Raw genomic sequence first — 12,416 nt, forward strand, 5'->3', positions numbered from 1 at the left:
CTCATAAACATGTAGATTGATTAGGGTCATTTTCTGCTAGCCTGCCTCCATCCACCCAAGCCTTTCCCTCCATTAGTGATGAAAACCTAGATTTATTGCCACGTCTGTCACTTCTGCACCATAACTCACAGGCTGGCTGCGTGGCTGTTTTTATGTAGATGAGCACTGGGGGAAAAGGCATATTAAAGGCGTGTGTCTCTGTGTCCACAGGAGCGCATACAGGTTGCCAATGGGATTCTGTCAATCAGTCGGCTAACCCTGTCTGACACCGGAATGTACCAGTGTGTGGCAGGGAACAAGCATGGCGAGGTCTATTCCAACGCAGAGCTCCGAGTCATAGGTAAGGTTGAGTGTGATTGGGTTTTTTTGTGCTCTGTGGAGATACAAGTTGAAACACATATACAGATGGGAGCCAGTTTGTTGACTGCGCTGTGAAATTATTCCTTAGAACGAATTTAGCTTTTAATCCAGCTGTCTCATTTTACACCGTGAAACACACATCTTTAATTTGACTTAATTAACTCTGTGGTAAAAAAAATATATAAAAAAAATCTATGATCCAACTTACATTCATATAGAAAACTGTTTCAAATTATTGAAAAAAGTAACAATTCCCTCAAAATGTGATATAAATAAACATGATATTGATGTAAAACTGCAGTAAAATGTATTATCTTGTAAGAAATAAATTTGGACACTGATTTATTCCTTCTAAACTAGCAGGAATGACACTCACAGGCGTATTACACGAGTGGCACATAAGGCCTTTTTACACTTTGAAGGAATTTGGGTTAATTCTCTGTGCGCTTTTGAATGAAGTGAGAGAGAACACCATAAAAACCATGTAAGAGCGTATGAGGCTCGTAGAAAGATTTTCTTTTCTGCATGCAGAACAAAAACCAGAACTTCTGAATGTAAGCCAAATGATTTGGACACCAAAACTGTCCTGTATTTATTCTGCTATAGGCAGAGGCTGCTGGAGGATATAATCACCACTTTCCCTTACTCTACTACATTCTCCCAATACTCTCTATTGTTCCATAATTTTCAGCTATTTGGACTTAAACTTTATGTTCTCTCTACCTTTAGCGGGACACCAGCCCTGAGGAGCTGTTGCTGCAGACAACTTCATGTTCTACTTCAATACAGTAGATGATCCACTTGGCTCTGTCTTTCAATTATTAACTCTTCCCCTTTCCCAGACATAGCTGTTTGCTGAGGTTTTGCCAAGACTAACTGAATGTGCTCTACTTCATCTTCTAGACTTGAAAAGTAGCTTTAAACACTTCTGCCTAGTTGTATTATTCTCCAAGATGAAGCCAACACAGGATCTACTATTGTTAATATTTTCTTTTCTTTCATGTTCAAACATCCCTGTATCAGCACTTCTGTGTTCCTTTTGGGTCTGCTCTGTTTTCCCAAACGCCCAGTTACTGTAGTTGTGACAGTAGGCTGTTTACACAGTTCTGGTTCTGCTGAAGGGTTCTTCCTTAAAGTAGAGTTTTGTTGTTGTTTTTTTGTCACTATGTTCATGTTTGGTGTGGAGGATTGTTGCAAAGACAGAAACACAATGCAAGCAACCGTCCATCGCAGCTACAGTAAATGCTCATCTAGGAGGAGTGAGTCCTACATGTTAATGACTCCATGCAATCTACTGGGTTTACTTACAAAACCCTCTAACCAGCCTGTCTGCATAATTTGACAGTATTGACTCTATAAATTGCCATTTAGAGGACATGATGTGTTGTTAGAAACATAAACTGAATGACAGCAACTATTTACTGATTGACCTATCTCTTTGTGGTATTTTAGAAATTGGTACTATATCAAATATTCATATTTGCAAATAAATCCCCTTGGAGGCCTTTTGGGTACATTATTCATCTTTATTCAGGACATTTTAAGACCAGCGTAGACACTGCAGACACACAAGTTGTTCAGTCTATGAAGCAAAAATGCAATTTTAACCAAACCAGTCATTTCAGTTTCTTTTTTTTTTTACCAGAATAAATGTTTTCAAATCAAAGGTGAGATGTTAAGGATTTAGATAATGCTGCAATAAATAATACATATACCAGGCATTTCTACTAATCTTTTTAATTGCTGGCAGCAAACTTTTCCTCATCAGTATCTGTTTGTAAGTTTAATTAGTCTTCATTTCTGCACTCAATTTTGTAAGATGATTTCTTTCCTGTTTTCTGTTTGGACATTAATTTAAAAGCATTACTTTTAGGATGACTGTGTCTGATTGACAGTGAAGTATGCCAGAATGTTTCTACTGAGAAATCTTTGCCCATCTGCCTTATCAAAACTGTCAGTCTTCAGTTTGAGCCTTTATTGCTCCTACAAACTCCAACATATCACATCAGGATGATGTTTTCTGGTTAGAAACAGGCTCAACACAGCTGAGTGCTCTGGTCAAACTTAAAGTGAAGATTGCAGAAAAGAAGTGCTAAAGGCACAACATCTCCATGCTTTTTAAAAGCCATGATAATTGGAAGTGGTGGGGGGGGGTCACACGCTGTCTTACTGAGCATAATACTAATAAACTTACATCAAACTGCCGAACTCAACATCAGATGTCTGATTGCTAATTATGCAATCATGTCTCTTCAAATTATCTATGGTGGAAAATTCAGATTCCTAATGAACTCATTTTGCAAAATGGTATAAAGGAACAAAACACTGAGCGACATGTTTAAAAGGAGATAAATGGTCTGAGATAAATTAGACAAAAAAAGAATCTTTACTAAGATGCTTTTACAAACAATGCCGGTAATTTGCTTCTCTTCTCTTCTCTCAGCTGTTGCCCCAGATTTCTCTCACAATCAACTGAAGAGTCAGACACTGGTGAAAGTAGGAGGAGATATCCTGATCGAGTGCAAGCCCAAGATGTCTCCTTGGGGTGTCATCTTGTGGCGGAAGGGCAGCGAACCCCTACAGGGAAGCAGCAGGTAAAACATTGTTTATGTAGTTTTATGTCCATCTATCTTTTTGTGAAAGTTGCAGCAATTTTCTTCTCGTTTGCCCTTTTTTCTTTAAGCAAGGTGAAAGCTGGCTGGTTTAATTTGTTAGTTTATCTAAATCCTACAGTACTGACTTTTTTTGACAGGCTGTTCGCATTCCAAAACAAAAGTATGAATTAAGAAAACATTCAGTCACTTTCCAATTTTATCAAGTTACAACTACAGACGTCATTATACATGTATAATTAATTTATGAGACTGCCCAACACTAAGTGGCTTAGATTTATCAGATGGAAAGGAATATTCTCTTATTGCAAAAAAAAAGTGTGGCATGCATTTCTGTCTAAAGAGTAACCTAGTAGAAGCATCTTTCTCTACAACAACTGTAACTCTATTGGGGTATGGCTTTGCATGTCTATAGACTTTTCCCTAGTCTCTTTACAAGATACTGCAAAGTCAGTCAGCCTGTAAAGAAAACAACTACAATAATTGGCAGGTCATTTCAAAGATATTTAATTCAATGTAAATCATGCCTAAGCAATTCTATCCCTTGAAGATTCTTAGATTTAGACTTTCTTAATCCATCTGGCTGTATGGTTCGGGATATTCAATAAATTGAATAAAAAATTTGGTCAGAGCCTTAAGTCCTTCGAAGTCTTTAACAGTTTTCCCTGTATGCACCTACCATGTTTTTATTTTGGAGACTGGCTGGTGAGATTTAGGTGCAAACATTACTTTGACATCCATACACTCAATGTGTAAAGGCCAAAAAATTGAATAACCAGCATATTTTTGTTAGGTTGCATTTGTTCAATGTTTTGTTGCTTTAGAATGGAGAGTTAAATAGTTTATGCGTGTGTGTGTGTGTGTGTGTGTGTGTGTGTGTGTGTGTGTGTGTGTGTGTGTGTGTGTGTGTGTGTGTGCGTGTGTTTGTGCATGTGATGTTCAGACAACATTGCCCATGACATGACTGTAGTGATCGTTGGTCTTTGTGTTGTGATGCTGTTTGATCAGTATGTTCTCCAACAAATCAATGCAGCTGAGTCTTAGAATCTACAACTTAAATGATTTCAGAATGCAGTTATTGGCAATGGACTTTATTTAGTGGTATTAGTATGAAGGGGTTTAAATAAAAATACCATCAGCAGTTTAAACTATGTATTTTTTCTTCACTACCTGAAGATGTTTAAATTCCTGGCTTTAATCCATCCTTGTGTGTGATGTAGGTCATTACCTACGAGGGATTGTACAATTAGCACTCTTCAACATAAGTAAAGATGTCATCTCACCCAAGTGAACAAAAAGTATTTTTTTCTTAGTGGCTCTTGGAGATGCTATCAATAAACAACAAAATAAAAGTAGGAGAATGTTATCGTCTCAAGTGGAAATCCAACATCCACTTGAGACATTTTCTGTAGATTATTGCTGTAGCTTAGCTTGTTTGAAGGGAGGAATTTTACCAATATCCCAATATCACTTCTATAAAGCACTAAACAGAACACTGTTAGATGTTCTCTCTCACTTAAGAGCACACTTTCTGGTGCTGTCATAACAGCACAACAAAGTTGTTGATAATGTCAGATAACAAAAAGATAACAAAATTCCAGCTCTAATGTTGATTGAAGTCTTTCTGTGTGTTTTTCGCTTGTTTTCCCTATGTATGCATGGGTTTTCTTCCAGTTTTCACTGATGGTAAGTCAGGCATAGAGCTTTGAGTCTATGTGATAAGCTGGTGTCCTTTCCAAAGTATACCCCATCTCTCACCTTTTAAGGGTACACCTTGAAAAAAATGCATAGATTTCCACTGTTTTCACTTATTTTTCTGCGTATTTCATAAGCTGCATGCATTATGTGAAATCGTTATGATTGGGACATAATCTAAGAGTCTTTGTACCATGAAAATAGGCAAGCCTTAGATATGTCTAACACAGCTATGTTCAAATATTCACATACACATGAATACACATTATTTATTGTCATCCAACTAGAACCCATCTACCTTCATACAACCTTGAATAAGAAAGATAAACTGTATTAGCACCTAAATTCTGCCCAGTTAAAGATAAAATAATATCTAGCTTTATATATTTAAACAAGAGTTATTATGATGATTCAGTTAAGTATATGATGCCCAACAAAATAAGACAATTACATGACAATTGAAAATGAATGAAGTCTAGCTGGTGATTTTCAGTAATTTAATCCAATATCAAAACAATTGATAAATGATGCATAGGTTGGGTGCTATAAGATGTTTAAAGGGTTATGAAGATGTTTAAAACCTCTGCATCACCTGTACAATAAACTCTGTTTTAGGACGGGCAAACATTCAAGAGCTTGAATTTAAGATATCCTGGTTGATAAAGATGTAAATTATTTTACAAAATTGTTTTGACATTGGTTTCCAAACCAAGAAATTACAGATACATAAAGGTACATGTTGAAATACTTTAGTGAAATCATATATTATAAGATCAATACCAGGCTGAAATGGAAGTACGACTAAGGAACAATATAGTAGTTGTATTTGTTCCATTGCTAAAGAAACACTGGCCACCGAATTGTTGCCTTTAAATATACTTATCTAAAAAGAACAATGTTAAGTATGCAATTTATTGCCTTTCCTATCTTGTCATATAATACTTAAACTTAAGTTACTGGAGAGTTTTTTTATGGCTTCAGTTAGACTATACTGATGTACAATGAAATTCAGGGAAATTCTTCATTCTATCTCCATAGAGGGATTTCAAGACACTTCTCAGATGTGATAGCAGCCGGCTAAGAGGAAAAGAACAGCGTGAGACCTAACTGAGTAATGGATAATGGGATCCACCGTGTTTTACCAGCAGCTCTTTGGTGGGGGGGCAAACAGACCAGCTGCTGAGTAAATTCAAAGTGCTAATCAAGTAGTTTTCACCTCAGTGGGGACGGTAGAGGCTCCAGAAATCAAATTAGACCACTCCAGACATGCTTCCAAGTTTCACAGAATCAGAGGGCAATTCCACATTGCGCCCTTGTTTGACCTCTGCGATGTGATGTCTGCTTCATGTAATAAGCTTTGCATGTGTTGGAGTGTGTCTGTCTGGATGGAGTGTGAAGTCTGGCCCTAAAGTGTCACTGCTGCCAAGGGTCACCCAATGGGTGTCACCACCCAAGCAGGACTCGGCTTTGACAGCAGGGCTGTGTGCTCAGTGTCTTGCCAGGCTTTGCATATATACAAAGTAGTGTTGTTGCTTGTCAAACAAAGTTGAGGGGAATTTGCATAGTGGTTTCGCTACTGGTGCCCTTCAGTTGCCCTTTGCCTCTTCAATCAAGCTGCACTCAGACCTTTTTTCGTATGTTGATTTGAGTTAGTTGTTCACAGTGATTTCAAAGGGCTGGGGTGGAGGATTAAACAGCCGTCTCGACAACGTGATTAACCAATCAGACTTGTTGGTAATGATGCTTTGTGCAGTCGGTTTTCCTTAAATGTGTTTGCTTTTTGTATTTGTCCTTCATGTCTTAACATACTCACTGCCAAAGGCAGGACACCAGCAGCATCTGCTAGATATTAAAGCCTTTTTTTTTGAAGAATTTAGAAAAAAAGGAGGTGACTGTTTTTTAAATAACCTTAAAGCTGGACAAAAAAGGGTGAATCCCACCCTCTCATATATCCAACTTAAGAGGTTAATAATAATAGTTGAACATTTACAGCCAATTTAAATTATTGTGTCATTTATATAGTATCAACAGCCTGGAAAGTCTCCAAATGCACAAGATTTAATAGTTTTCAGAACTGGGTTAAAAAAAAGCATACTATTATAAACTTACATTTTGAAATGAAAAAGTTGAATTTCCAATTTAATAAAGTTATTTTTTTTTTACATTCGCAGTTTACAGTTTAAGTAATCTTAATGCACTTAAAAATAAGAATATCAAAACAGTCACTCAGACAAATTAAAGACATATTCCAAGTCAAGATCAAACATTCCCTGTTGTTTCTTTCTTATAAATTTAGCATGTTTTTATAACTTTTCGGATTTCTGCTTTTAATTTAATTGGTTTTGACATCAGTTTAAAGTGTAGTAATTTATTTGTTGCCTTTAAATATATGTAACTTGTCACAGATTGCCAGTCAGACAGCGTATAATCTAAAGATGGGATTATAGATTCATGATTACATTGCAACACAATCCCTGCTGATGTACATTAATTTTCATGCTATGATCCCAGAAGCTGTTGCCAGCAAAGAATTAGAAAAGCAGTTTACAAGAATTGATAACACATGTCAGCTCCTTTAAATATGCTGAATGTGTCTCCTCTCCCCTATTATCTCCTTCTCCTTTCATCCGCAACATATGCACACGCACCACGCTGTTGTGCACACCACAAGGTAAATGTTCAGCATCTGCTGAGGTAATCATTGGACCAATCGGCCTAGTAATAGCAGTACTGACTTTAGGCTCAGTGCAAAGTAAATTTATATCAATCTGTATAATTAAATATATTGAAGGTACTGTAGATGTAGATTATTTTGAAATCTATAAAGGTTTTTATTGATTTTTATATTTAGGTTTTTATACAATTTTTTTAATTTAAATTTTTATATTGAAGGTTTTTATATTATAGATTAAATTTTTTTTATGAACTGAACTGAATGTAGTACTAAATTGAAAAACTGAAGGAAATTAAATTGAACAGTAATAATAGTGTCTGGGTGTCAAACCCACCCTTTAAAAGCAAGTGTTGTTTAGTGATGAAAAACCCTACTGTAGCTGATCTTATAATGACCATATATTTGAAATGCAAACAAATAATATTTTTAATAAATGTATTTGTTCAATTTTTTTTTTTTTTTTTTGTTAAGTTTTGTTTTTTTTGTTTTTTTTGCTGGACAGAAAAAAATTTGAAGAAAGTGTCATGGCTTACCCCTCAGAAAATATGTAGTTTCCTTGTGCTTCTGTCTAGGAAGATAATGGAAATTGTAGCTCGACTTGGATAGTTGCATGTCTTGCAGCAGATGTTATAAATATCCTTTTTTTTCAAAGCGAAACTTCGACAAGTATGCAAATTTCTTTCTCTAATTTATCCATATACGTTATTGAGTGTGTCCAAGGTTATTTGTCCAATGTGTTTCTTGTCCTGTGATGGACTGATGATCCATCCAGGTTTGAGCAGGTCTGTCACAGACTAACTGCCTCGAGAAAGGCACTACTACTCTTTTAAACCCCCCATGTAAACAAGTATAGAATAATCTAAATTAAAGAAAAAAGGCAATGATTTTCTGTCATTTTTAATTCCCACAACATTAGAAATGGCTTTGTAAACCTTTTCAGACTGTTAGATATCAATTACTTTGTTTCTTATTCAGACTTGATTAAACTGAAGCAGGAATTGTTGTTTTCTTAGATGTTGTAGCCTACTACTCTACTTGTGAGAAATTTTCTGACTCTTCACTTTTGGCAGGATTCAACTATTTAAACTTAATCCAGTTTTGCACAAAAAATGTAGTTAATCACAGCTAGTCACTGATTCAACATTTTGATCATATTCATATTTTGCCTAGTTGGTTTGGCAAAGCTGTTTACCCCAATGAATGAATGAATCCTTCAATCACTAGTATGTGCTGTATTCATTGTAATCTTTTGTGAATCTTGTAACGAAAAAAGCAAACTGAGGAAATCTGCAGGTACTTTTTCACAGCACTATACTAAGCTAACCTTGTATGCTGAAAAATAAATCCACTTAAATTTCTGAGAAGCAGAATTGTTAGGTTCTTTATCCCATTTCTTTCATTTATATTGATGTGGAATGTCTTATTAAACTGCTTGTACATAATACCCAGTATACCAACATTAGCAGCACAGAACAACATTAACCCAATAGCACTGTTTTATGACTGGATCTGCCTCTAAATCTAAGACAAAGAAGGAAATAGAAAAGTTTTGCTTAGCTGCTCAAATATGTTACTGAATCATGGATTGATGAGCACAGATCTTCAGACATGGTTAATTTTTTTGGTGTCATCATTGTTTTCAGAAGGTGTCCATCATATGTTCCGCATTCTGTTTTGTTTGTAACTTACATTTTAGTTTTGGAGTTCTCTAAGTATCTTCCAGTGTTTGATGTACCAATAGTAAACATGGTTTGTGATGCAGATAATGGGACTGTAAATGATGGTGCCGAATAACTATTTTTCTTACCCCTTAAATGTGTATATAAGCTTTTTATTGAGTTTCTACAGTGTGTGACATGCAATTCCGTACACAGTGTGTGCAGCCCTGATGAAATAATTATGTTTGTATGCATGATCAGTTTATCTGGGCGCATGTCTGAACAGGTCCACATGGTTACACAACTTTGCAGAAAGGTGCAAAATCATTAGAGGTAGCTGTGAACCTCTTTTGTTGAAGATTAATTACTGTAATTGCGTTAGCACTCCAGAGTGGCTCCAGCAAAAAGGGAACCTGTGTCACCAGCTGGGTAATCCATCTTCATAGCTGCAGCCTCATTTTTTCTTTCAGTCTGCAGGACACCAGCAAAGAGAGGGTATGTCTTATCTACCCCAGACAACTCTGCAGGGACAAGGTTTAGATGACATCAGCTGGAACAAAGCAGCTGAGAGCGCAGAGTAGAGCAGGTCTTGCTGATCAGGATGCAAGTGGGCCATGCAAGCTACAGAGACCAGCCTGCAAAGTGTGGCATTTGAATATGTCACTGTTGAGAAGAAACCAAGTGTGTTAAGTTGCTCATGGCAGACATGTTCAATCAGCTGTTGTTTCACAGACTGCAGTGGAGTGTGGCTTGCTGCCACACCCACTAAAACACTGTCTTAGAAACAGCTCTTTGTATCTGTATTTGGGCAAATATTTAACTTGGATCTTAAAGAGCCCCACTAATTAGTTTACTTCTGGCCCCTTTCTGAAAAAATTGCCTATTCTTGTTTCCAAAAAAATGAGTGGTCAGTCAAATTCACTGGATTAAATCAGTAAAAATTTGGTTTTTACTCACAGCTTTTCAGCTCTGTTTAGTTCTGGAATTGTCCCAATCTTTCTAATACACAAATATACATTTAGTACTATTCGGTTGTAGCATCAACTAAGTGTCTAGAGGTGTTGCCAGAGGCATTGTCAGCCCACGACCCATTTTCAAGACATTTTGTGCCAAGGTTTTCCCTGAGGATTATTTTGGAGTTTAATAATAATAATTTAACTTTATTGATCTTGCATTGGGGAAATTTACCTCTGCATTTAACCCATTCCCTTGGGGAGCACTGGGGTGCCATTGTGGGGCGCTCGGGGGGCAATCAGGGGTTAAGGGTCTTGCTCAGAGACCGAGACTGGCAGTCTGTGGATTTCAAACTCACAACCTCAAGATTCCAAGCCATATGCCCTAACCACTGGACCACCACCCCCCTTGGGGAGTTTAGCCCCACCCATGGTTGCATCAGCTCTGGTAGATTCCTTATCCATGCATTAGAAATGTATTCCCACTGTGAGATACTCCTACAGCTTTTCATGTGAGAATAGTGACCTCTCACAATGATGCCCATATGAGTGATGCCATATGAGCTCTGTAAATTATCCTACATTATAGGCCTTCTGATGCTTCTAGTCTCTCCTTGCCCAGTCAATAAACTATCCTTTCATTATTCACTCCATGTGAAATCCCCTGCCTTTTATAATTTGCCATAAGGAGTTAGTAGACAGTCATAACTTGGGCAATTTATGCTACACAGTTAAAATAAATGTGAGAAACTGAAACATTATGGAAATATTTACTGCTCACAGTCACACAAGTGCAACCTGTAGTTGAATCGCTGATGGTTTTTAGCACCTGAAGACCCATCCTCCTAAACACTGCAGCAGTCTCTGCTGCACTGGACAACATAAACATCTTTGCTTAGCTTTGGTTTGGATGTTCTATCTTTGGGAAGAAAGAAGTTTTGCGTTTTGATGGGTTTGACATTCACTGGTATGTTGTGTTAAGGGAAAATCCTGTTGAGTTTCTCACAACTCCTGACACACATAAAATTATAATGATTTGTGTCTCTGTTAAATTGGCCGAAGAAGCACAGCATTGCAGCTAACACTCAGGAGAAAACAAATTCCAAGTTTGGATAACCAGATGCTTTGAGTGAATTCCTGATATGTTTGTGTTTTTTTGTTTCTCCAATGCAACTGAGGAAACATTGTCAGCCCAGTAAGAATTCTGATAATACTAAGTTTGTTTTTCAGTGGGCAACATGAGTCAAAAATCAGATATTGGTCTGTCTGTGTAGATTCAAGGTATACCTCAGTCCTAGACTCTCATTGCCTCAGTGGGCAATGCACAGTCTAGATGAGAATTCTCTCAGTGGACAGCAAGCAAGTGAGTCGATATGCATCTGACATGGAATGTGCTTTAATAGGATGGACCTCAAGGTGGTCAAAAAAATCAACTAAAGTAACTACTGATTATACTTCTAGTGGACAAAATTGACATGTGTAACTGAGCATAGGTCCAGCTCCCTCCAATGTAAGCTTGTTTTGTGATTATAATTGCAATTCTTACAGATCAAAATGTAAATGGCGAACCAATGCAAATTAGAATGCTAGCTGGACTGTTTTGTGTTCTAATTGCATAACACAACATAGAGCAATTTCAGATTGAATACCTATATCAAAAATACTGTCTCTGTTTGTTTGTACAGATTTATGCTAGAATTAAAACATGAAGACGCTTAGTTTTTAACCCATGAAAAAAAAATTATAAACCCATGAGAAATTAACTCCTGTTTTTTCTCAGCATATAACAACTATTTTACCAGTAAATATAGGAAGCAGTTAAATTTAATTTGGTATGAGAAAATTGTAGTAATAAAAAAATTAAACCATCCATCCATTTTCCTTCACACTTATCCATGCTGGGGTCGCGAGGGGTGCTGCTGCCCATCTCCAGTTGTCGATGGGCAAGAGGTGGGTTACAACCAGACAAACAACCATTCACACACACACACACACACACACACACACTCATACCTAAGGACAATTTAGAGAAGCCAATTAACCTACCAGTCATGTTTCCGGACTGTGGGAGGAAGCCGGAGTATCCGGAGAGAACCCACGCATGCACAGGGAGACATGCAAACTCCATGCAGAAAGACCCCAGGCCAGGAATCCAGCCCAGACCCTACTTGCTGCAAATCTCTACCCACCGGTTCACTGTGCAGCCAAATATAATTAAACCAATTCAAATTATTAAGACATGTCCTCAGTCCATCTAAAATTTCATGCTAGTTCAAGTTCTCCTTTCTTATCAGTGTATGCTTAGGCTATATTTCTACTCTGGTAATCTGCTTTAACTTTGGTTAAATTCATATTGCAAGAGGGGTATAAAAGGCCCAAGAAACCACCCTCTTCCCAGAATTTTTTTTTTTACATTTATAGAGAGTAGTGAGATTTTGAGAAAAAGTCTGTGGTCCCACCAGTA

The 12,416-nt window shown here is 37.1% G+C and overlaps 1 protein-coding gene across 2 annotated transcripts in view; it reads left to right on the top strand.

The window, feature by feature from the left end:
- The window catches only part of LOC107093193 (contactin-4-like), a 240,968-nt gene that overhangs the window by 167,040 nt on the left and 61,512 nt on the right, over positions 1 to 12,416 (top strand). For both annotated transcript variants that reach the window (XM_015388077.1, XM_015388076.1), the window contains exons 10-11: positions 211 to 340; positions 2,804 to 2,954. In XM_015388077.1, the coding sequence (XP_015243563.1) occupies positions 211 to 340; positions 2,804 to 2,954 (281 nt within the window). The remainder of the gene's footprint in view (positions 1 to 210; positions 341 to 2,803; positions 2,955 to 12,416) is intronic.

Source organism: Cyprinodon variegatus, unplaced genomic scaffold (genome assembly GCF_000732505.1).
Source record: "Cyprinodon variegatus isolate N-32 unplaced genomic scaffold, C_variegatus-1.0 Scaffold412, whole genome shotgun sequence".
NCBI lineage: Eukaryota > Metazoa > Chordata > Actinopteri > Cyprinodontiformes > Cyprinodontidae > Cyprinodon > Cyprinodon variegatus.